Source organism: Grampus griseus (genome assembly GCF_964374135.1).
Source record: "Grampus griseus genome assembly, chromosome: 4".
NCBI classification, from domain to species: Eukaryota; Metazoa; Chordata; class Mammalia; order Artiodactyla; family Delphinidae; genus Grampus; species Grampus griseus.
The window spans coordinates 100,595,770-100,618,735 of record NC_138997.1 but is presented as its reverse complement, the minus strand read 5'-3'; the positions used below and the strand labels follow the sequence as shown (position 1 = coordinate 100,618,735).

General features: G+C 40.4%; 1 protein-coding gene across 7 annotated transcripts in view; it reads right to left on the bottom strand.

Annotated features, from left to right (window-relative positions):
* LDB2 (LIM domain binding 2) overlaps positions 1-22,966 on the bottom strand; it is a 378,219-nt gene that overhangs the window by 65,550 nt on the left and 289,703 nt on the right. For all 7 annotated transcript variants that reach the window (XM_082653020.1, XM_082653022.1, XM_082653021.1 and 4 more), the window contains exons 3-5: positions 15,336-15,508; positions 8,382-8,504; positions 5,688-5,771 (exon numbers count right to left, since the gene is read on the bottom strand). In XM_082653020.1, the coding sequence (XP_082509146.1) occupies positions 5,688-5,771; positions 8,382-8,504; positions 15,336-15,508 (380 nt within the window). The remainder of the gene's footprint in view (positions 1-5,687; positions 5,772-8,381; positions 8,505-15,335; positions 15,509-22,966) is intronic.

The window sequence follows — 22,966 nt, the reverse complement described above, 5'->3', positions numbered from 1 at the left end:
CAGGCAGTGATCTCCTTAAGGGTGTCGGAGACCTGGCACAAGAGTGGTGTCTTATAGATGCTTGTGGAATGAACAGTGAATAACGGACGAAGGGGATCTGGGGGGAGCTGATGAGGCGCCACGGGCAGGTCTCATTGACTTGGACTTGCGCCGATGCCTCTTCAAGGGCACCTGGCCTTCCTGTGCCCTCTTCAAGGAATACCAGGGATGGCAGGGCCTACTGCTGTGTCCAGCAAACATGGTAAAGGACACGTTCCTGAAATCCCACCCCCTTCTCCCCTCTCTCGTTCCCTCACCAGAATGCACTGACTGAGGGGCACCGTCACATCCACGTTAGGAAATGACTCCCTCTCCAGGAGACGGGGGACACGTTTTGTGAAACACACTACCCGGTTTCCAGGACGCCTAACAGCCACTCACTCGGCAGGTCCGTTCCCAGCCCCAGCGCCAGCCCAGATAACTACCCCAGGGACACTCGGTCAGTAAGCCCTGGCCTCCCAGAGGTCACCGAGGCGGCCTCCAGAGGAAGTGAGGCCACACCTGGTCAGGGCATCATCTCTGCTCGGCCACCTCCAGCCTCTGCTCCTCGGGGACCAGCGAACCAGCCATTGGCCTCCAAGCACCGTGGACCTCCGGCCTTGATGTGCTGGGATGTGCCCGAGGGAACGCAGGCAGTTTGACAACTCAAATCAAATGACAACGGCTGTTCTGCGGTCACTTCGAAAGCATCAGGTCACCAGAGTCCCCAGCAGAGTGCTGTCCGGCGCACCAGCATCATCATCTGTGTTCACAAGCTCTGGAGCTGGGCTGCTGCGGTGCTTCGCAGGCTCCTTCCTCCAAACAGGGGAGCCGCCTTGGCGGGCTTTGCACATTCCCTGAGGGCAGGCTGCCCTGAGAGTGATTCGGAATTTCCTGGGAATAAATGAACTTGTTCTGGCGAAGCTAGGTGATTATAATTGCTTACCTTCTGTGTTGCTTAATTTCGTTTCATGAAAGACAAAGCTTATTGAAATTTCAGATGTCTGGAGTATTTAAAATCTCCATTCCTCCTTTCCAAAGCAGGACACATTGATTCTTAAAATCTTCTACTGATTTAGAAGGCCTTGCGTTAATATTTGTCAACATAAAACGTCTCACCTCTTCTGCAGATACTGGGCATAGTTATTGAAGTTCATTAACTCTATTGAATCGACACTTCACCTGACTTTCTGAGGGTTGAGACAAAGGCTGAGTTCCTCAGAAGGATGGGGGAGCTCCAGGTTTTAAGGCAGTTTTATAAATAAATGGTTTTTCTGACTGCTCAACTGTCTTACAAAAGTAGGTAATAAGAGTACCAGGGAAATCTTAGATTCTGCTTCTGAAATGAAGAAGTAACTTTTGTTTCTCCTTCTTAGCGACCACTGACCAGGCCAGGTCTCCTCATGGAAGCCTGTGTGTCCTGGATTTGGCTTCTGAGTTTGAGAATCTGCTCAGCCATGATTTGCCAAGGGGCTCACAGCTGCCCGGAGGGGTTGCTGATGGGAGGTTGGCTTCTATCCTGACCGTCTTCCCGAAACCCATGGGTTCTTCCCTGGGCTCTCACGGGCCTTGCACATCCCTCCATGTCAGCACGCCTCACTGGAGCTGTAGCCGGCCTTGCCCATCAGCCTGTGAGCACCCCCCTAGGAAGAAGGCCAGGTCTCCACGATGAAGGTCCAGCACCTGGCACACAGCCAGGAAGACAGAACAGGCTCAGTAAGTGTCCTGAAGCAATCAATAGATGAGTAAGTGATGGAGTGAGTGGAGGCAAGAAAGGCAAACGGCCACTGAACCAGGATGCACAAGCCGGGGAGATCAAGTAGTGTTGGGAGGACCAGGGTGAGAGAAGACAGCCAGATGCCATGCTGCTCTAAGTGGTTCCAGCATGAGGAACAATGATGGACGCCCAGCAGGTGCTCAATAAATATGACAGTGAATACTAACTGGGTACTTGCTGTCGCGGGCTCTGGGCTAAACCCTTTACGTGGATCGTCTTACTTAATCCTCCGGTTAAACCATACCAGGAACTGATATTACTTTTGGCGAAGTACGTTAAGGACCCAGTGAGAGACGCTGACTCCCCCGTCAAGGAAGGAAAGACATGACCCAATTCCTACCAATATCATCATTCTATGAAATAGTGCAATTTGCAGCACCATGGATGGACCTAGAGATCATCATAGTAAGTGAAGTAAGTCAAACAGAAAGATAAATATCACAGGATGTCACTTATTTGTGGAATCTAAAAAAAATGGTACAAATGAACTTATTTACAAAACAGATTCCCAGACATAGAAAACAAACTTATGGTTACCAAAGGGGAAGGGGGGGAGGGATAAATTAGAAGTTTGGGATTAACAGATCCACACTATTGTATATAAAATAGATAAACAACAAGGACCTACTGTGTATCACAGGGAGCTATATTCAATATCTTGTAATAATCTATAAACAAGAATCTGGAAAAGAATATATATGTGTGCATATACATATATATATGAATCACTTTGCTGTACACCTGAAAGTAACACAACATTGTAAATCAACTATACTTCAATACAAAAATTAAAAAAAAAAAACTATCATTCTACTTTCTTACTAGAAAGGCAGCAGTTTTGCCATGAAACACATAGATTCTAGAGTTCAAGTCCTGGTTCTGCCACTTGGGGACTTAAAGCTGGGTGACTGACTTTACTTATACCATCTGTGCCAGCTCTCTTGTGGGGAAGGTACTGGTGCACGTGGGCCATTGTGACATCCAGCTACATCAGGACGTGTACATATAGCAGAGCCTGCAGCTACCGCTACTTCAGATGGTAGCCTTGGAAACGCTACTCTCTATTGCCCCAAACCATACACGGTTCCCTGTGTCATTCCCCCTCTGCAGGTGTGATATCCTCACTCTTCGTGGGCTGGAAGCAGAGAACTGCAGATGTGGGGACCAGTGGGCCTTGTTGACCCCAGGGTGAAGGCCACAGTTTCACTGATGACAATAAGAGCAACTGGGGGCGGGGTGCGGGAAATTCAGCCTTTATTTCTCTGTGTTAAACGCAGCTAAAAGATGTAATAAAGGATCTGTCCAAGATCTCAGCAGAGAGTTAGCGACCAAGTCTAGGATAGACTCCAAAGTCCCAGATTCCTATGTGAGGTCAGCTGAGGGTACGTAGTGTGGAAATTCTTGATCCGCCTAAGGAGAGGCATGTTCAGATGGTTTAAACTAAATCTCTCCTGGTTGCTGACAAGAAGAAAGGCCCAGCAGTGTAGGGCATCCTTCTGAATTCCTGTGGCTGGAATGGCACTGCAGACCCTCACTTGCCCAGACGTTGCTACCCACTCCCACTGTGCCAGGAGCCCCACGGGGGAGCAGTTCTTAATGCAGAGCCTGGAGGTTTAGGAGAACGTAGCCTCGGCTACCTTGGCTGGGAACACTCCCCTCTGGATCCACCCTCCTGGGCAGACTCTGGTTTTCCTCTGGGCAGGAACCAGGGGGCTGTTTAGTGGAGAACGCCCTGGCTCAGGGCTGCCAAAGTGGCGGGCATGCTGGGGGTGAGGCGGTGGGAAGTGAAGCTGACTCTGGCTTTTGCCACGTCTGGACTGGGCTCTGGGGCATCTAAACTGAATAGAAGGAGACTCTTCTCGCTCACCCAAGAAGGGGACACTGCCATCCTCGTGGTTAATCTTTTCAGAGGCTCCTGGCCCAGTAGCCCAGGCAGCCAATTGCTCCAAGACCTGGCTCCCAACTAACTCTCTCTCCCATTTCTCCTGGCAACTCCCTTCATGTCCCAGCATCAACAGACTGCTTGGAATTCCATCCCCTAACTTCTGCTCCCTCTGATGGAAATGTCCTTCCTCCTCCTTTCTCTGGTTTAACTTTATTCATTCTTTCATACACTACACAGGCATTATCTCTTCTATGAAGCCTTCTCTGACTGATTCTTCTGAGACGTCTATCTTGTATTCCCATAATTTCATCTGGAAACTTCTATCATGGTATTCACTATTTTGCATATAACGTTCTGTCTTTATGGGTCTGACTCTCGTAGGAGGACGTTTCTTGATAACAGGTGCAACGACTTTTGTCTTTGAATCTTCAGCGTCTTGCCCAGTGCCCGGCACATTGCGGTGAGGGCATGACTTGGAAACATTTGTCCAAATTATTCTTCACTTACAGAGGAGGAAGTCCGGCCAGGACATTTCAGCATTTCAATGTATGCAAACATGATTGTACTTAGAGGATACAAAACAAAATTCACAAACCTGCACTTAAGGATAAAGAAACAGTAGCATAAACATTATGATGGGGTCGGGCCCTGGAGAAGTGGTCTGCTACATCACGGTGGTGAAGGAAGCCAGCAACTCAGAGGCAAAGGAATGTGGACTGTGGCCACTGCCTTCGTGTTGACTCTGGAAGACAATGCTTGCTTTATGAAGGAAACCATATCCTCTACTTGCAATGTGATGACTGCCAGTCCACACTAAAAACCAGTGTGATATATGTTACCCTGTTAGACCAAATACGGAGGCTGTAAGCGTTATGTGGGCAGAGAGTTTTGCCTAACATTTAATTTTTTTAAAATAAAAATTCACTTTATATCCAAACCAGAAAATCTGTTACATGTTACACAGAAAGTCCCTAAGAAGCCTTAGAAATAAATGTCTGTGTTATAGCACCAAGGTGAATTTCTTCAAGGGACTCTCTCTGGAGGGCACACCGAGCCTCCTCATAGGTGACTGGTCCCTGGGTACAGACACAGAGGCTGTGAACTCAACAAAAGCACATTGGAAACTTGAAACAATCAGAAGGGACATAATGCCAAAGCATTTTATGAAAGAGACATTGCTAGCCTGTGAATAATTTATTCCAGGAGTCATACAAACATAGAGAAGAAGAACACTGACAAAGTCTAGGTTTGATGCTTTTTGTTAATTAAACCCAATCATCTGTTGATCACACACACACACACACACACACACACACACACACACACACACTGTGGTATAAGACATACATATTGTGCTACTATTCACAATTGTCAAGACAAGTAAACAATCTAAATGTCCATCAACATTTGCAAATGTTGATGTGGTCCATGCATGCAATGGAATATTACGCAGCCATAAAAAAGAATGAAATAATGTCATTTGCAGCAACACGGATGGAACTAGAGATTATCATACTAAGTGAAGTAAGTCAGAAAAAGACAAATACCATACGATATCACTTATATGTGAAATCTAAACTATGACATAAATGAATTTTGTTTCTACGAAACAGAAACAGACTCACAGACATAGAGAACAGACTTGTGGTTACCAAGGGTGGGGGAGGGGTGGAGTGGGAGTTTGGGATTAGCAGATCCAAACTATTATATACAGGATGGATAAACAACAAGGTCCTACTGTATAACACAGGAAACTATATTCAATTCCTGTGATAAACCATAATGGCAAAGAATATGAAAAAGAATGTATATGTATGTATAACTGAATCACTTTGCTGTATAGTAGAAATTAACACAACATTGTAAATCAACTATACTTGAATAAAATAAATTTAAAAAGATATACGTATTGTGATATATTACCTCATTTTAATTCCTTGGCTCAAGATATATATAAACCTCTAAATTCAAACTCAACAGGAAATATAATCAACCCATTGGTCTTACCCTGAGGTAGTTGAGGGTGAAATTTGTTAGCCCCATCCTGGTGATGTTTTTGGACAGCTGATCCAGGACCTGAGGATCTTGTGCCTAAACAGGAAAAAAATCATATATTTTAGCCCTGTAAGATGGTACCAACAAAGTCCTCGACTGTGCTACAGCTGCTAAAAAATACAATCTGCACCTTGTCAATTTTTCTCAGAGGGGCAGGCTGCTGGAGATAATTTAATTCACATTTTGAAGACACTTGCATATAACACTTAAGGACACTTTTGGATCAGTGGTGCAAGACCCATCGCCAGGGAGAATCAAACTGAGTCAGATGGGAGAAATGACTTTACCTCCTCTGTGAGAGGCCCTGTGTCTTCAGGAGAAGGGTCATTAAGTCCAGCCAGGACACCTCCGAGGTCCCTGGCACTGCCGCCCCCCTGCCCCGAGGGAAGGTGTGGGCTGGATTTCGCAGAGCCATGCTTTAGGACTGGCCTTTGCTGCGTGTTGTGACAGTGTTGTTTTCAACAGCTTGGAGCTGAGGACTAAATGTGAAAACTTTGCAACTACCATGAAATATACACATATATTAAAAAATTCTAACTCTCCTCCCCATTAAGCGAAGGCTAGAAATAGATGTCTTCAACAATTTTCATCCTGCAGGACTGCAAGGGTATGCATAATATTTTCCAAAGTATCAGCCACAGAAAAAAAAGATGTGATGTTTTGTGGGCCACCCCCAATGTTCAGTTTGACCAGAAAAAACTGAAAATTCTTTCTGGATTCCAACGTAAAGTGTCTCTTAGTTGATGCTCTTTCTTTCTGTTTGTCTTTTCTTCTTTTTTAATTGTTATAAACTGTTGCTAAACAGAGGACGTCTTAGTAAACATCCCTTTGTCTCCACATCTGCATTCATGAGACCATCTAGGTTATACCAACACCTTTATTCTTTTTTTTTTTACTTTAATTTTCCTCACAGTGATACAACCAACTGGCTTTGTGTATATAAATAAAATGCAGGAGAAACAGTCAGAGCTTGTCACTTTTCATGTCAATTTCTGGAAAGGGGGTCCTTTGTGGACATGGAGCTGGTGTTTATTGAAGCCTTTCCAGGTTCCAGGAAGAGCTGGTTCTGTAGCGACGCATCAAATAGTTGTGGTCGACCTCAAGGAGCTCACATTGCAGTTGGAAGACGGGACGATAATAAACCCATGGAAGGATATTTTTGCTTTCATCATGGCCATTGTTGCTGATAGCCAATCACCAATACTCGCAGAGGTCCTACTATGTGCCAGGCACTGGCCTAAGTGCTTATGTGCATTAACTCTTAATTTTCAAACCAGTCCTCTGAGGCAGGCTCTATTACTATACCCATTTTATAGATGAGGGACTGGAAGAACAGAGATGTCATGCCACTTGCCCAAGGTCACACAGGAACAGGGATTCAAACCCGCGTGTTCTCAGTCCCAGGCTCCTGACCACTACTCTACGCTGCTGCTTCTCCGTCTATTTTGAGACTAATAAGAATGGCTATTCCAGACTGCTTCAAGGAGAGAGGAGAATGTGAACTGGGCTTTCAAAATTGAGGAGGACTTGGGCATGGATGGGCAAAAAGAATGTAGCACTCAAGTGTACAGCAGAAAGCACAGGGTCGATGGAAAGGGTAGAGATTGGACAAACCAGATGGGAGGAGGGTGTTGAGGACAAAAGCCTGGGGAGACAGCCTGTGTATGGACAGTGGGGAGACAGACAGCTTATCAGCCTGGGTGTTAGAGTCACAACCTGCTGAATCGAAACCTTGATTTGTCCCTTTTGGGCTGAAAAGCATTGGACAACTTATTAAACCTATCTGAGCCTCCATTTCCTTACTTCGAAATAGGAGTAATAACAATTCACCTCTTCGAGTTACTGTAGGGACTAAATATAAGGTGTCCAAAATGCTTAGCGCAGGCCCTGCGTATCAAACACCCAGTAAACGCTCACTACCGTGACTGTATTCTCTTTTCATTGTACAGGGTCTTAAAAATCAGGCTCATTCAGTCTGATTTTGTTCCAAAGCATTTTCGCAGAAGCTGCTGCATCGCGCATTCTGGAAGAGGGATTTATTTAATTTGATGCTATGTGACTCCTTCTTAAGGGACTGACCTGATGAGTTCCTACCAAGTCTTACCTTTAAAAATCTCTCTAGATTGCCATCAAATCCACCCTTGCACCTCATTTGTGCTCAATAAATTTGATGTGATTTATGGGCAAATGCGACCAAGAGGACCCCAGGGGTTCTGCTGCTTCCCAGCGCTGTGGTTAGGAAGGGCATGGACACGGATCTGAGGTATGTGAGCCCCAGGTCTTGTCGGATGGTTCTAATCAAAACTGGAAACTGTTTTTCTTACTCTTTGTTCTATTTCTTTGCCCATTTATACATAACAGGTTTATTAGCCCAGGCAGAGCAGTACTTGATAATGACTGCATGGAATTTAAGAAAAGTACAAACTGTTTATTGAGGTAACCTCAATTTGGAGTTTAAAATAATAAATTATTTTTTTAAAAGGCTCACAGTGCACCAAACTTGGGGGAAAAACTCATAATTTAGAGTTAATTACCTAAAGTGTGAAGACTCTGGGAGTTCTTTCACGGTGAGAAAGCGGGGCTTCTCCTTTTTGAGTAAAATGAGGGGATGAAAGGAAGTAGTAAAATAGAAATTAAGTTACTTACATGCATGGCAAGAATGCTTCTCGGGACTAACTCTCTGTATTGTCTAATGGTAAAGTGCCATGTCTTTATTCTCATGAGATCATCAAAGGTGAACTCCAAGGTCAGTCTGCCTTCTGTACACACCTGGAAGCAACAAACAACGGACTCAGTGGTTAGGTACTTTGTGATCACCACATTTCTGTAACTCACAGGTCAGCCACTCAGCGTGGTCTCCCTGACTCCCCTTGGGCGGTGCTGGATCTTGACAAAAATGTGACACGGGTGATGTATCCAAGGAGAACCAAGACAGGTGTAAGATCTGGAATCAGTGGGGTCAAAAGACAGCACAGCTGCTCACTAGCCATGAGCTAAAGGTAACTCGACTAGTTACTACTGAAACTCCAGGAGCCCCCATTTCTTCATTTATAAATATACAGACAAAACCCATCTTATAGCAATGATATGTCAAAAACTCCTGGCACACAGTGTGTCCCCCACAAAATCGGTACTCTTTCACCTCCTTTTTTCTCCACTTTCATTATGCTTCTACCATAGGAGTTTGAACTCTGTTCTAATCTTGGTTATGCTACTCTGGGAGAAAGTATCTAATAAAAGTATCCCTGCTTACGTATGAGTTTCTACAAGGTTGCCCAACCAGAGAAAGTTTTCACTTCCAAAGAGAAATGCCAGAGGGCAACGCTTAACCCAAGGCTGTGGGTATTAGTTAGTTACACGTGGAAAATAGAGGCACATTTAGAATATATTCCTTGAATCACATCCTATCAGCCATGACAAATTCTGCTTGCATAAAGGGCCAGGCTTTGGGGGAGCCAAATTAATTTAAGAAAAATATATATTATTAAGGAGACAGGGTTTCTGAGGCTCAGGAACCCCTTGATAGAGTGATCAGTGACAGGGTAGCATTTTTATCTTCTTTTGAAAGTCAGATGATTTTAGGCATGTAGTTCTTATTTTATTTGCCTTTCTCTTCACTGTTAATGACTTTGAAATGAAAGAAAATGCTGGGTAGTCTCATGGCACTCATTCTATCTCAACTATATAAGATAGGAAGTGGAGGCATAATATTGGTTCAGTTGTAATTAAACAATTACAGCTCATTATTCAGTCCATGTTTACCTTAGAGAAGCAGTAGAAAATATTGGATGGAGGCTTTGGCATCAGAAAGTCCTAAATCCAAATCCTGACTCTATTTTTCACTTATTTTGCAACTTTGGGAAAAACAAATAAATTCCTTAAGTTTCAGTTTCCTCATCTGTAAAATGAGGATAATAATATCCTTAGGTAGGACTGTTGGGAAAGTATATTAAATGAAATTGTGTATATAGATTGCCTAGTATTGTACCTGCCAGTAAATGATAGTTTAAAGATGAAAGACATGTAACCAAAGAACACAGAACCCTAGACCACAGGTTGTTATAATGTCTTATCTGAGACCTGCGGGGGTGGGGGGTGGGGGGGTTTGAGCAGTGTCTCAGGGCCTTTGCTGGGAAAAACTTAGCCTCCACCTGGATGCTGAGATTCCCACTCACTTTCTAGACTCAACCAGAACAGCTTCAGTTTTATCTGTTTTAAACATTGGACTTCTGATCAAGCCTTTTCGAAGAAAGATTTCTTAGACCGAGAAAAGAACAAAACTTTGGAAATCACTGCACTACACATTAAAAAAAGCAATCAACTGAATAGGGAAAATGATCATTTCTAAAACTATAGTCCATGAAGATCATTAGCAATTTATATCAACCTTTTATGAAATATTAATAATCACTTCCTTCTTTGGGAATTTAATACAAAAAGCCACCATTTATTGAGTTGCAACTATGTCCTAGGCACTGGGTTAGGTGATTTCTATTGTCTCTAATTTAAGGTAATATTTTCTTTAAACAAGGGAAATACCAGTGCAGGAGAATTAGTAATGTGTGGATAGGGCACCACTTAAGAAAGATGCTAATAACGTCTGCCATCTTCATTTTATCAAAGGTCTCAGAAGCACTGTCAGATAATTATTGATAACCTGGGTGAAGACCTCTAACTCAGAGCCAATTAGCAGAATCTGTGGGTAATTTCAGGCATTGGGCTCTTTGCCCCAAAACTCCTCGGCTGAGTTGTCTTCAGAGCCTCATTTTTGGCAACTTTGCCATGAGAGTCGAGCACAGTGAAATTGGGGAAGACTTCAGCGTCCCCACCTCACTCCTCTAGAGCCTCATCAGCATCAGAATTAATTTAACAAGGTTTTCAAAAGAGCTGCATGGAGATTAAGACACGCAATTCCCCCTGGAGTGTTAACATGACAGAAGCCACCTGCAGTGGAGGCTTTCACAAAGGGGAGGTAACTGCTGCCAGACATTGACAGAGAAATGTATTGACAACACAGGACAGGGAAGGGATATTTGGATGCTACAATCCTTTTCTTTTAAAGAGGGAGGATTATTGGCTGTTTAAACAAATATTAGCCCAGTTAAATGTCATCCTTTTTTATTATCTAATCTGTTTGTTTTGTGTTTATGAACCATAAACCCAAGGCAGAGAGTGGTTTCGGTTTACTTCTACTGGAATAGAATTTCATAAAGGGAAGGCCTGGATGGGGTTCGTCTGATGAATTACTCAATTGGAGCAGCTCTAAGGTCAAGTTAAACTGTGTTTTTTGTTTACTGTGACATAGCAAACCAGCTGAGGACTCTTCATGCAGCCAAACTGCTGTGGGCCTACAAAAGGGAACATCTCAACAGCCTAGGACTCCTCCTTTCTCAGCCAAAACCAAGGAATCATCTTTATCCAAGGCATAGGATGTGCAAAAGAGGAATCCTCAGAACTGAATCTAAGTTGATTGTGTTGGGTGTTTTCTTTAAGGGAAATTAAATGACTGACTTCCTTGCATGAAAAGATGGAAGAGAATTTGGTCACTGCTAGTCTTCCCCAAGTAAATCTATCCACAGCCTCCACCCAAGCCCTATGCAGTCTCTCCAACCCCTGCTCCCATCATGGAGGTTAAAGGAAACTGAAGGCTTTGTGATTTATTTTATATGCAACAACCAGCAAATGGAATAGAGGCACTTAAGAAAAAAATATATATGTATATATTCCTTGTTTGGAAATTGTAAAAAAAAAAAAATGAGCATAACTTATGAAGGCGAATTAATGTTTTCTCTTTTCAGAAAAATTCTGTGCATTCCTTGTAATCAATACAATTAATGTAGCTTTTATCTAAAGTTGGCCTTTTTTAAAAAAAGCTGCCTTTCACTTGGAATCCAAAATCAAAAGGGTCCCCAATTAAGAAAACATTTTCTGTTGTGCTGAATTCATGTTACCGTACTGTGAGCTCTGACATTTTGTTTCTGTGGTAACCAAAATCAGCTGATTAGTTGGCATGGCAACAGAAAAGATGTAATCCCAGCAGACACACTCTAATCAATGCCCCCAGCACAGATGGTCTCTGGAGGATCAACAAGAAAGAGGCTGGCAGGCGTTCAGCGGATCACGTGCTAGCTTGAGACTAGGCCAGGAACAAGAGAACTAAAAAAGAACATTTCTCAAACTAACCGGTAGCTTTTTAACCCTTTTCTTTCTTTGACTAATTGTAAAGCAATACTGACCATGTAGTTGTATAATAAAATGATTCTCATGTAGCTTTTATGAAATACAATGTACTTTTTAGGTGGAGATGTTCATTTAATTTTCTTGGCCTTTATGCTTTGAACAGCATGCATGGACTAGTGCTTTTAGATTAACCGTTGCAAAAAGCTCATTGTGTTTTACTTTGAGCTGCTGCATATGTAAATGCATATGTCAATAGATATATATATATACATTTATTAGAGCAATACAATCATTGGTATTACAGTAATTTGGTTAGAGTCAGGATAAGAGCGTAAATGTATAAATCCTGGAGTATAACATGGTAACATGGTGTACAGGCTAAGGTAAGAATGATGAACTAACTGTCAAAGACATGAATGAGGATTCATATTGGAAAACTGGTTGGTATTTCCATGGTACTTTTCTGCAGTAGTAACTAATTTCATAATCAATAATTGAGATCAGAAAAAAGCATAAACCTATGTTTACAGAAGTGATAAGGTGTCCAGTAAAGGCTATAATTATGGTTCCAGTGTGTGAGCCCCCAAAATAACCCCATATGTACCCCAGAGAGGAGTTCTTTCACTATCTGAATTCACACCCTCAAATACAGTTCAAGGGGTCTTTGACTCTGAAAATCTTGGTGACTGCCCTTCTGATTATTAAGCCTTGTTTCCAGTTTGATTGGAAATTGAATACAGAAAAGAAAGGCTTCATAATGTGTGTTTAAAAACTCTAATTACATATTTATCCATAATCTATAATGTTCCTAGGATCAGGAAATTGCAAAACATGCACTATCGTCCTGAGGAATATTAAATATTACTGTTGATTAGGACTGCAGCTGATTTTTGATTCACCAAGTTGACCACATTTTCATAAAAGCAACTAAGAAATGCTGGGTCAAATGCTATTTGGAGAATTAGAGCTTATTGATATTCCAAGTTAGAACAATGTGATAGTGCCTCACATAACGTGCTAAGTGATGCCATGTACTAATAGCAGGCTCCCCTTCAAAAAATTCCAAACTATTTTGCTTTGTGATACTGAAATGTCATTAGCCCCCTGTTTTCTACTAAATAGCCATATTATTTTATTACATAAAGATGACTTATTTTTAATTAATATAAGAACAAAAGAAAAATTGGAAAGGTTCTTTGGGTAGTATAATAATCACCAAGGAGCAAAAAAAAAAAAAAAAAAAAAAAGAGAAAAAAAAATGAATGCTTTGGAATTTTCTAAAAATAAATGTGCATAATTAGCATCTGGACGAAGTCCACACAGCTAAGCTACATTTCCCAGAAAGGGATATTTTTCTCCACAGTATAGAAATATTCATTACAAGAGTTGGCAAATGTATGCTGTGGAGTAGAGTCAGATGGGTGATCTAAATAATTAAAGCTTGAGACCAAGAGAGCTGAGTTCAGGAGATTGTCCCGCCTGGGAGGTGAGTACCATCTGAGAGGGGAGTGCTCCAGGACAGGGGAAAATGCAACAGAGGAAAACCTTAGTTTCTTAATTTGAATGAAAAAAGCGCTTTATCAAGTCATCGAAAGAACTGGATTCTTTTTGATTTAAAACCAGTCCAGAATGTACAGCACTATATCTTCGGAACAACTGACGGTGCTCATTTCTGAAAAAGTTTTGGTCTGAGAAAGAAAGAAATTGAGGAAATAGATGAAAGCGCTATTTCAACATGCATTTTTATTTTCAGCGGCTACAGGCTTTGGAAGTAGCTCCTTCATTATGGGAAAGTTTTATTTACATATCATGGATTTCTTTTTTCCCTGAAAGCATAAGGAATTGGTGTGTTTTTCTTGAATGACCTAAAAGTAACAGTAAGCTTACACAAACGATAATGAAGCAACAGGAAAAAGGCTTTCTCTGCAGTGCTCAGGCTTTGTAATGCTACAAATGGCTCAGGTATCCACAAGGTGATGTAAATGTTTTGTATCTCCGAAAATAGGTGAGCCACAGACAGAGTAAACCATCATCTAGGTGATCATTCCTTTCCACACAGCAAAACACTCTTTCCAGCATGGACTTTCACATGCAGTGGGAACTTTCCTCTCTGCTCAAATGTTAAAAAGGAAGAAAGGGAAAAAACCCATCTCCTCTTCCACATTTAAAATGTCTATTGACAAAAATCAAGATACCATAAACTCAATGGCATTTAATGATTTGCTTTTGCATTTTATAAGCATTTCCTTTGCTTATAAGCATTTTATAAGCATTTCCTTTGGTTTTTTTACTCCCTCGTGGGCACCGGAAAGGTTAAATCGCACCAAAATCAAAGAATACTTTAAATAATAAACATTTTATAGCTACTCTTTCCACAAAATGGTGCATAAGTAACAAACACATCTTCAGTTTTATAATTGGGCTTCTTCAATTAACGCTGATAATCCAACTTCTCTTAACTATAAAGAGTGGGTTGTCATTTGTGTTTCAACTAAAAGAGATAGCTGCTATCGTAGATATTACAAATTAGTTTCACATTGAATCTTAGTCAAAATGCAATGAACTAGTGTTCATTAAAATAAACTTCCGTTCGCCAGATTCTTTGACTAAATATTTATTCTTACTAATTTTTCTCCTTGGGAGAAGATATAAGGGGATTGTCTATAGTGTTCCATTTACATTTTTATGTTTTTGTGTTCCTTAAAGATTATGGCTAGTTGAGCTGTGGTTTGTTGATTTTTTTCCCCTGCTTGTTAATATTTGAATTTAGCTTTAAAAATTGTTTAATTTTAGTAACAAAACACAAATACTGACCACACAGTAACAGGAGAGTGTTCTTTTAGTTGTAGAAGACCCTTTGTATAAAAACCAAAATTCTATGTAATATACAACATCATGGGCTACAGTGAACAATACCTAGTATCTTTCAAGTATTATATATTTGAAAGATACTAAGAGAGTGGATCTTAAAAGTCTTCATCACAAGAACTGTAACTATGTGTAGTGATGGATGTTAACTAAACTTATTGTAGTAATCATCTCACAATATATATATATATCGAATCATTATTTCATATACTTAAAACTAATACACCGTTAAATGTCAATTATATCTCAACTTTTAAAAAACACCAAAATTCTAATTTAGCAGCCTAAGTTTGATAGGCAGCCCAAACTTTCTTCTCTTCGTCTTGAGGGTCTCTCATGTTTGACTTGCCTGGGATCTGTATCACACGCACACACCTTAGAACAGGGTTCACCACAGGGTCTTGCCATGTTACAAACAAAAACGATGACCTCACAGAGCTGAAAGCGTCTGAGACGTGAGAAGTCAGGTTAAAGTTCCAGAAGACAACCATAATTACTATGCTTCAATGCACCCAAAGAAGAACAAGGCTTGTTGCTGAGCCTGCCCTGTACCTTGGTAAACATGGGCTTCCCGTGCTGGGTGACCATCGCACACTGGTCGCAGTCCACCGTGATGGATGAGTTGTGGTAGGATTCTTTTGAGTGTTTGAGAATGTAATACAGGTCAGTCACTCCTCCTTCAAACACAGTGCTAAAGTAACGGGGGATGAGGGTCCTGCCGATAGCTGGGAGAGAAACAACAGAGAAATAAACCATTAACAAGAACATCCAGATGGTCTCATATGCCCCACACCATTGCCAGACTTCCAACTGGATACAAGTCATACCAGGAGGCAAATTTCTCTTTATTACCCGCCATGTTCCTTCTGGGCTGCAGTTAATAAAATAAAATCCCTAATATTCAGGAAAAATTTATACAGTCATCTTTCCAGATTCAGTGTCCATCAAAAGTCAGTAATGTAAGAGTTAATACTTTAAACATAAGGGGGGGCAAATGTACTGACTACTTTGGACCTCATGTGTATTCTCTAAGTTAAAATATGTTCAAAAAATAAAACATATCCAATTCACCTGGATTTTTCAATGGATTGTTTGCAGACCAGTTACCCAATCATGTTTTATTATTGGCAGTAGTAGTCATAATGATCTAAATTTTGATAATGTAATGCTTTGCGGTATGTGAAGTATTTTGGCCTTCACTCATTGGCTCTTTAGCACAACCCCAAGAGAATGGGGGACTGAGACCCAAAAAGGTTATTACAAAAGAAAAAGGTTTTAGGAATGTTTCAAAGTCACATGATTTATAAGTAGATAACTGGGGTCTCTAACTTCAAATCTGCAAACACCCAACCACTAAAGCACTTTCCAACACTATGTCTCAAATTGCTTTAATGAAGGGAAATCTTTAAAAAGTGATCTGTATCTGTATGTACAAAGAGATCCATACCTATGTAAGTGCTGATTACTCTCTCCGCTTCTGGAGTTGAATAAAATATCTTTCCAGAATAAAAGGGCCATTTTCAGAGAACTTGATACCTTCCACTTGGTCTAAATTGGTCTCTTTCATTCCACGTGTCCTGTCCTGCCCCATTTTAGTTTGAGCGATTGGTAAGTAGCTGGGTCCCTCTGATATATGACGCTTAGAAACAGCTAACAAGCCCGTGCTTTAGCAGAGATTTTAAATCCTCTTACACTGAAAATCCCAACTCATAATATCAGGAATTTTGCCTATGTGCAGATTTTGAGGCAAAGTACTAAAGCACTCTCAAGCGATTGAAGGTTTTTAATAAATCTCTTACGTTCACTATATAAGGCTTCCTGAAAGACAAAAATAATACTGAAGATAAATAAATTACGCGAGAGAACTTTAGTAGGAAAAACCACGCAATTTTCACTTGAATGTTTAAAAATATTTAATTTCATTTTAAAAGCATCAGTATTTATCCATTTTGTATGGATCTATCTCCCTTTTGTACATGGATTTTCAAAAAAAAAAAAAACTAGAAAAAGAATATCCTGCCAAACTGCTTTCTGAAGTGATCTCTAAAGAATCCCGATGTGGATGACGAGTCTCTGAATAATTTACATAGTTGTTATTGCTTCATATTTACTGCAGTGAAATCAATCAACAAGTGTGTGTTAAATATTCCAGGATCTTTGGCAATTTCAGCCTAAATAATCCTTATACATACATTTTCTAAACACTGTCTAATCCCCAACAGTGCATGTTTATTTGTTAAATATAAAATTCAGGTAAGAGTAATCTGAGTCCATCATATCCTTAAACATATGCATAGCTGATATATTATAAAGAAAACTTTGTTAATGCAAAAAACCTTATTGTACTTTGCTAAACAGCTAAGATTAATTAAATGCATTTCAAATATTCTAACTTAAAACTAATTACCATAAATCAGCTCTAGTAATTTGACATTTGGGGATCTATACTGTGGAAAATAAACACAAACCATAAAAACATACACGTAGGGTGAAAATATTTTACTACAATATCCAAGGAATTGTCACGTTAAAAAGGTTATTGCAAATAAACATCATTGGATTAGCCTACATTATAGTTTATTCATGAATCCTGCACAATTTCTTTTTGTAGTGTTTGCTCTATGATATCATTATTTTCATTCATAGTTTAAGAAAAGTCAAATGGGAAAAAAGTTCGTTAATTCCTTAACTTTAAATTTTTAATCACGTCTCCAACTCCAGGAAATGTACAAGCTGTACAGTCAATAGACGTAGAGGGAAATTCAGCTTTGCTTCATGGAATGCTTTCTAGCACTGAGGGAAATGATTGTTATGGATACCTGAGGTTTGTTTTCAGTCCTGTTTCCTTTGTGGGACTGCCTGTACCATTTTTTTGGAAACGGATGGTCTTACTTGGACCATCACTCACAAAGCTCTGTTATCCACTGTGGTAGACTGCTACTCTGATGGCCCCAACCAGCCCCAACAATGGAATTCATGATCTGTGTATGTAGTCTCCTATTTTCAAATCTGGACTGGGCCCTATGATCTGCTTTAATTAACAGAATGTAGTGCAAGTGACCTTGTGTCTATTGGGGCCAAAACGTAAGAAGGCCTAGAAGCTTCCACTTTGTGCTTGGGGGAAAACCCCATTGCTATGTACAAAGTCCAACTATTCTAAAACTGACATCCTGTGAGACGCCCAACCTAGCCATGTGGAGCAGCCACATGAAGGGGAACTGTGTTCTCCAGACAACAACCCCAGCTGAGCATCCAGCCAACAGCCAGCACCAGCTTGCATGAGTGAAGCCATTTTGGAAGTGGATCCTTGAGCCCCAAATGAGTTGCCTCAAGCTGGTTTCACACAGATCAGAAATGAGCTGCCTTCCACAGACTTTGCCCAAATTGCAGAATCATGAGTAAATAAAAGCAGTGTTTGTATTTTAAGCCAATAAGTCTTGGGGCATTTTTAAGTGTAGCAATGGATAACCATAGCACACTTTCAACCTCCTACGCTACAGAGATGGGCAAATTAGAATCCTTTCCTGAAAGAAAGAGGGCAGTTTTGCCACTAAAAGCATGTGAATTGTAGAAATGCTGAAGCTTGCATATAGAGGAAAGCAGATCAGAGACACCAAGAGTCTTTGTGGACTGATTTGGGCCTTGTCTTAGCTGGGAGTGAAGCCAGCTCAATCCCTTGGAGGTCCCACTTATGAGAGATATACCATCCCCCTCCTTTTTTTGCTTGAGTGTGTGATTTGCAAACAGAAGAATCCTGATTAATGTTGTCCTGTTCCAGCATGGAATGGAGGCGTGAACACACATAAAATAAGGAGGAAGTGATGAGAGAAAGGTGTTGTCAGAGACTATTAGTTTTTTATTGTTGCTGTAACAAATTACTACAAACTTAGTGGCTTAAAATCTACCTATCATCTATCTATCTATCTATCTATCTATCTATCTATCTATCTATCTATCTATCATCTGTCACTTATTTGCCTTATAGTTTGACAATCTGACATGGGTCTTTGCTGGGCCAAAATCAAGGTGTCAGCAGGGTTGCATTTCTCTGTACAGGCTCAATTTTCTTGCTTTTCTAGCACCTACAGGCTGTCTCTACTCCTTTGCTGTGACCCCCTCCTCCATCTTCAAAGTCAGCAATGGTGGATGGAATCCTCATGGCCTCACTTTCACTTCCTCTTCTGCCTCCCTTTTCAGCTTTTAAGGACCCTTGTGATTGTACCGGGCCCACCCAAATAATCCAAGATAATCTCCCAACTCAAGGTCTTTCATTTAATTGGATCTGCAAAGTTCCTTTTGCCATGTAAGGTAACATATTCATAGGTACCAGGGATTCAGGCTGGACATCTCTGGGAGGCTATTATTCTGTCTACCATAAAGATTATCTTTAAAGAGCTTCTGTTCTGCAAGGGAGTATAGTCAAAAATACAACACACACACACACACACACACACACACACACACACACGGTGCAACATATAGATAATGTACAGTGAATGGGACAAACAACCAAAAAAAAAAAATTGCATGTGCTTGAGGAAATCCTTCTAGCTCATTCACTGATCTCTTCTATAAACATTCACTGAACCCAGAGTAGGTGTAAAGCTCTTTGGCAAGTGCTGGAAACACAAAGATAGATTTTTGTCCTTGTCTTTATACCTCATTTCTAATAACAAAATATCTAAGTATTTATAATGCAATGTGAAAATAGTTAAAGTTAAAAATAGGTTTATGATTTTGAACTCTTTGCCATTTTCTTCTGAATCCTGAATTCGGTATACAATTTTATTATTTTTGAAGCACCAAGAAGATTAAAATGTCCTTTTAATAAATCGTGCAACCACACTGCACAGCCTAATTTAAATGACTTTAAATCAGTGAACATTTCAGATTAGACCCCATGGTCTCCTGACTCATCAGCCACACCAGTTCTAGATCTATTTAAGTTTTATACTGTCACACTCATAAGCTGCACCTAAGCTTTACATTTATACTTTAGTCCTTGGAACTAAAAATAATTTGAATATTGATACGTATAAATCTACACTGTGCCTCCACGAAAGGGATCGTATCTCTCAAATATACTTGAAAAGAGATTAAGATTCTAATAGGTTATTAAATTGATTCTATTTTTCTAACACATTTAGGTCAATGCTCCAAAAATTGGAAAGGGAAAGTATGGCGAGTAAGAGAGCACGGGAAGATTTGCTGTGATATTAGGTGAGTGGAATACGGTAATGTTATTTATCCGTGTGTTTATGAAACAGAAAAGAAAATCACAGATTAAATTATTCAGGAGCCTGAAATGTGTATAAAGAATGTTTAAATAATGCTCTACTGTGTAGGTAAACATGATTAGTCCTGAATAGCTAACACTTTATCCTTAGCTAATTTGGAATGTTGAGCTCTGAATTCCAGTTCCTTGGGAAGTTTTTCATTGTTGTTCTGTCTTGTCCTCAAGCACCGGCACGGCTCCCCAGAAGTTCTTGCATAGAGCTGATGGTGCTATGGAGGCAGGATCTAGCTTCTATCTTTTCTTGTAGGTGTTACTTGTAGATATTAAGGTATCTACAGGATACTTGTAGATATTAGCTGATTTCTTCCCCCATTTAGAAACCAAATGGATTCATTGGGAACTCTTAATCACTGAGACGATATAAACTACTGTGCATCTGCCTATTGTCTCTATCAATAATTATGAAACTTTTTCTTAAACTCTTAAGGGTGTTTATAAGGAATTCACATGAAAGAAATTGCAAGAAGAAAATGATCATATGGGAAAATGTTCAAACTAGTAATCAAAGTACGATACATATTAAAATAATAATAAAAAGACTAAAACATAAACCTGATGAGGTTGTGGTAAAACAATCATACTCACATACTTCTAGGGAAATCAATGTAACAATTGCTCCTTGTCTGGAGAATCTCTGACTCTCTGATAGTTTATTAGGTGTGACTCTAAGCTGTTGGTAAATACTCTTGCCAAACTGCCGTTCTGATGTTCAGATCTTAAGCGCTCTGAAGTTCTCCAAGACCTTTGAGAAACCACTGTCCGATGTTAAGACCTTTGATTTGGGGCCATCACTTATATTCTAAATGCCTGTAATTTCTTTCAAAGAAAATTCACTTCAAAAAAAATGTAAGAGGTTGAGGACCCCAATTAAAATGGGGAATAAGAAGAATGCTTATAACTAACAATATATTAGTACCACTTAACTCTTGACAATTATTTAACTAAAGATTTTCTACCTCATTGGAAAGAGAAAACCATATAACCACACAACGCATTTGTGCTTTTAATTAGGCAAAGTCAATTATAATAAAACAAGTGGTAACTCTGATTTTTAAACGATTTTTCATAAACAAGATAGTGGATAAACTGGCTGCCTAAGACTGAGTAGTTTTAGTTTTATACAGTTGTTCTAAAGCTGCAGTACCTCAGAAATCCAAAAGGAAATTCTACTCCTGAAATACCACTGCATAATAAATAAAAAATTCTACTACATAATAAACACGAAGATTCATTCCACTTTAGACTCGCCTGTATTCAGAAATTAGTAAACGCATTATGCTAGCATGTAAATGGAAATGCGCCTTGTAGTGAAGTAAACAATATTGATGTTTCTACTTATTATGAATAGCCATTATAAATAGTCAGAACAATGGAAATAAGACATGCTTGAACTTTGATGGGGGTGATACAGGTTGAAGGCAGATTCCTTTGTCTCAATGAAGGGAAAACAAGCCAAATTCATTTTACTTCCATAAATTAACATTATTTCATTCTAACATACCTTTTACTTCTCAAGCAAAGCAGTCTGATTTAAGTATCTTTTTTCTTGCTATTTCAAAGATTCTTTCATTCAGTATATGTTTATTAAGTACCTGCTACGGGGCCTGCCTTTGTTTTAGGTGATGGAGATGAATAGCAGACAAGTGGGAAGACAGAGAATAAAGCTGGCAGTGAAGGAAGGTAGTCTAGTTTAGACTGGCTGGTGTGCAAGGCTGCAGTGGGGAGGTGTTGATGGAGCTGAGTCTGGACTGAACGGGCCATGTGAGCATCTGGCAGTGGAAAGGTCCAGGCCCAGGGACCAGCAAGGACAAAGGCCTTAAGAGAGGAATAAGCTAGAACTGAAGGTGCTTGGCGTGTCCTAGTATGAGACAGCAGGCAACGTGGAAGGACCACAGGCAAGGAGAGTGAGGTGACAGATGAGCTCAGAGAAGGAGGTGGGGTCAGATTATCTGGAGCCTTCTCGGCCACGGCAAAGGGCTGACATGTCAATCTTAGTGCAATGAGATAGCACTGGAAGGCTTCAGCCAGTGATGTGATCAGATGGACCTACTCTGTTTTTAAATGTATCTTGATCTGATGAAGGTACTGTTTTTAAAAGTGTCATCCATCTGTCAACATGGTTCCAAAACGCCACAAAATTTTTTGATCCTCCCAGAAATCTAATAGGCATTTTTCTTCCATTTTCTACCAAAAGACTTCTGCCACACCACCTCACATATGGGCTGGAGAAACGACGATGACTGTGATAAACCCCATCCCGCTCTTAGGGAGCTTCTGATCAAGCAATTGTTAGAGCTATTAATTCATTAATTAAGGACAAATGAGATGCGTGTCATGGTTTGTTCTTGGAAACACTGTTTATCTATCGCCTGACACACATTTAGGACCCGTACATATTTGCCGAATGAATGGGTGCAGTCCATGAATGGGTTTATGTGTTCCAAGTTCCAAGAACTTACTTGTAATCCTTACTTCATTTCCTTTCATTTAATTCAACCAGTGCCTTGGCATAATCAGATAATTTTGGATCCCGATTTTTTCAGCTCTACCACAGGGTGTTTCTCTCACTTGTGTGCCTCTCATGAGGGGCAAAGTTTCTTTACCCCTTTATCCAAAGCACTGATAATAACATTCTGCAGGTGAGGTCCACAGCCATGGCTGGACCTCTTACCATGAATCAGTACCCTCTAAGTATGAAATTGAAATCCTTTACTGACTTTCAGAATAAGTCCATGCTCTAGTTACTGATGCCTCATGGACATGGTGCAGGGTTGATGGGGAGAGAGTGAGGTGTCAGAGAAAGACCTAAGCTAAAGGATGAAAAGACATCAATCAGACACAGGCGACCAGGGGGAAGAGAGTAGTCCTGGCTCAGGGGACAGACAGC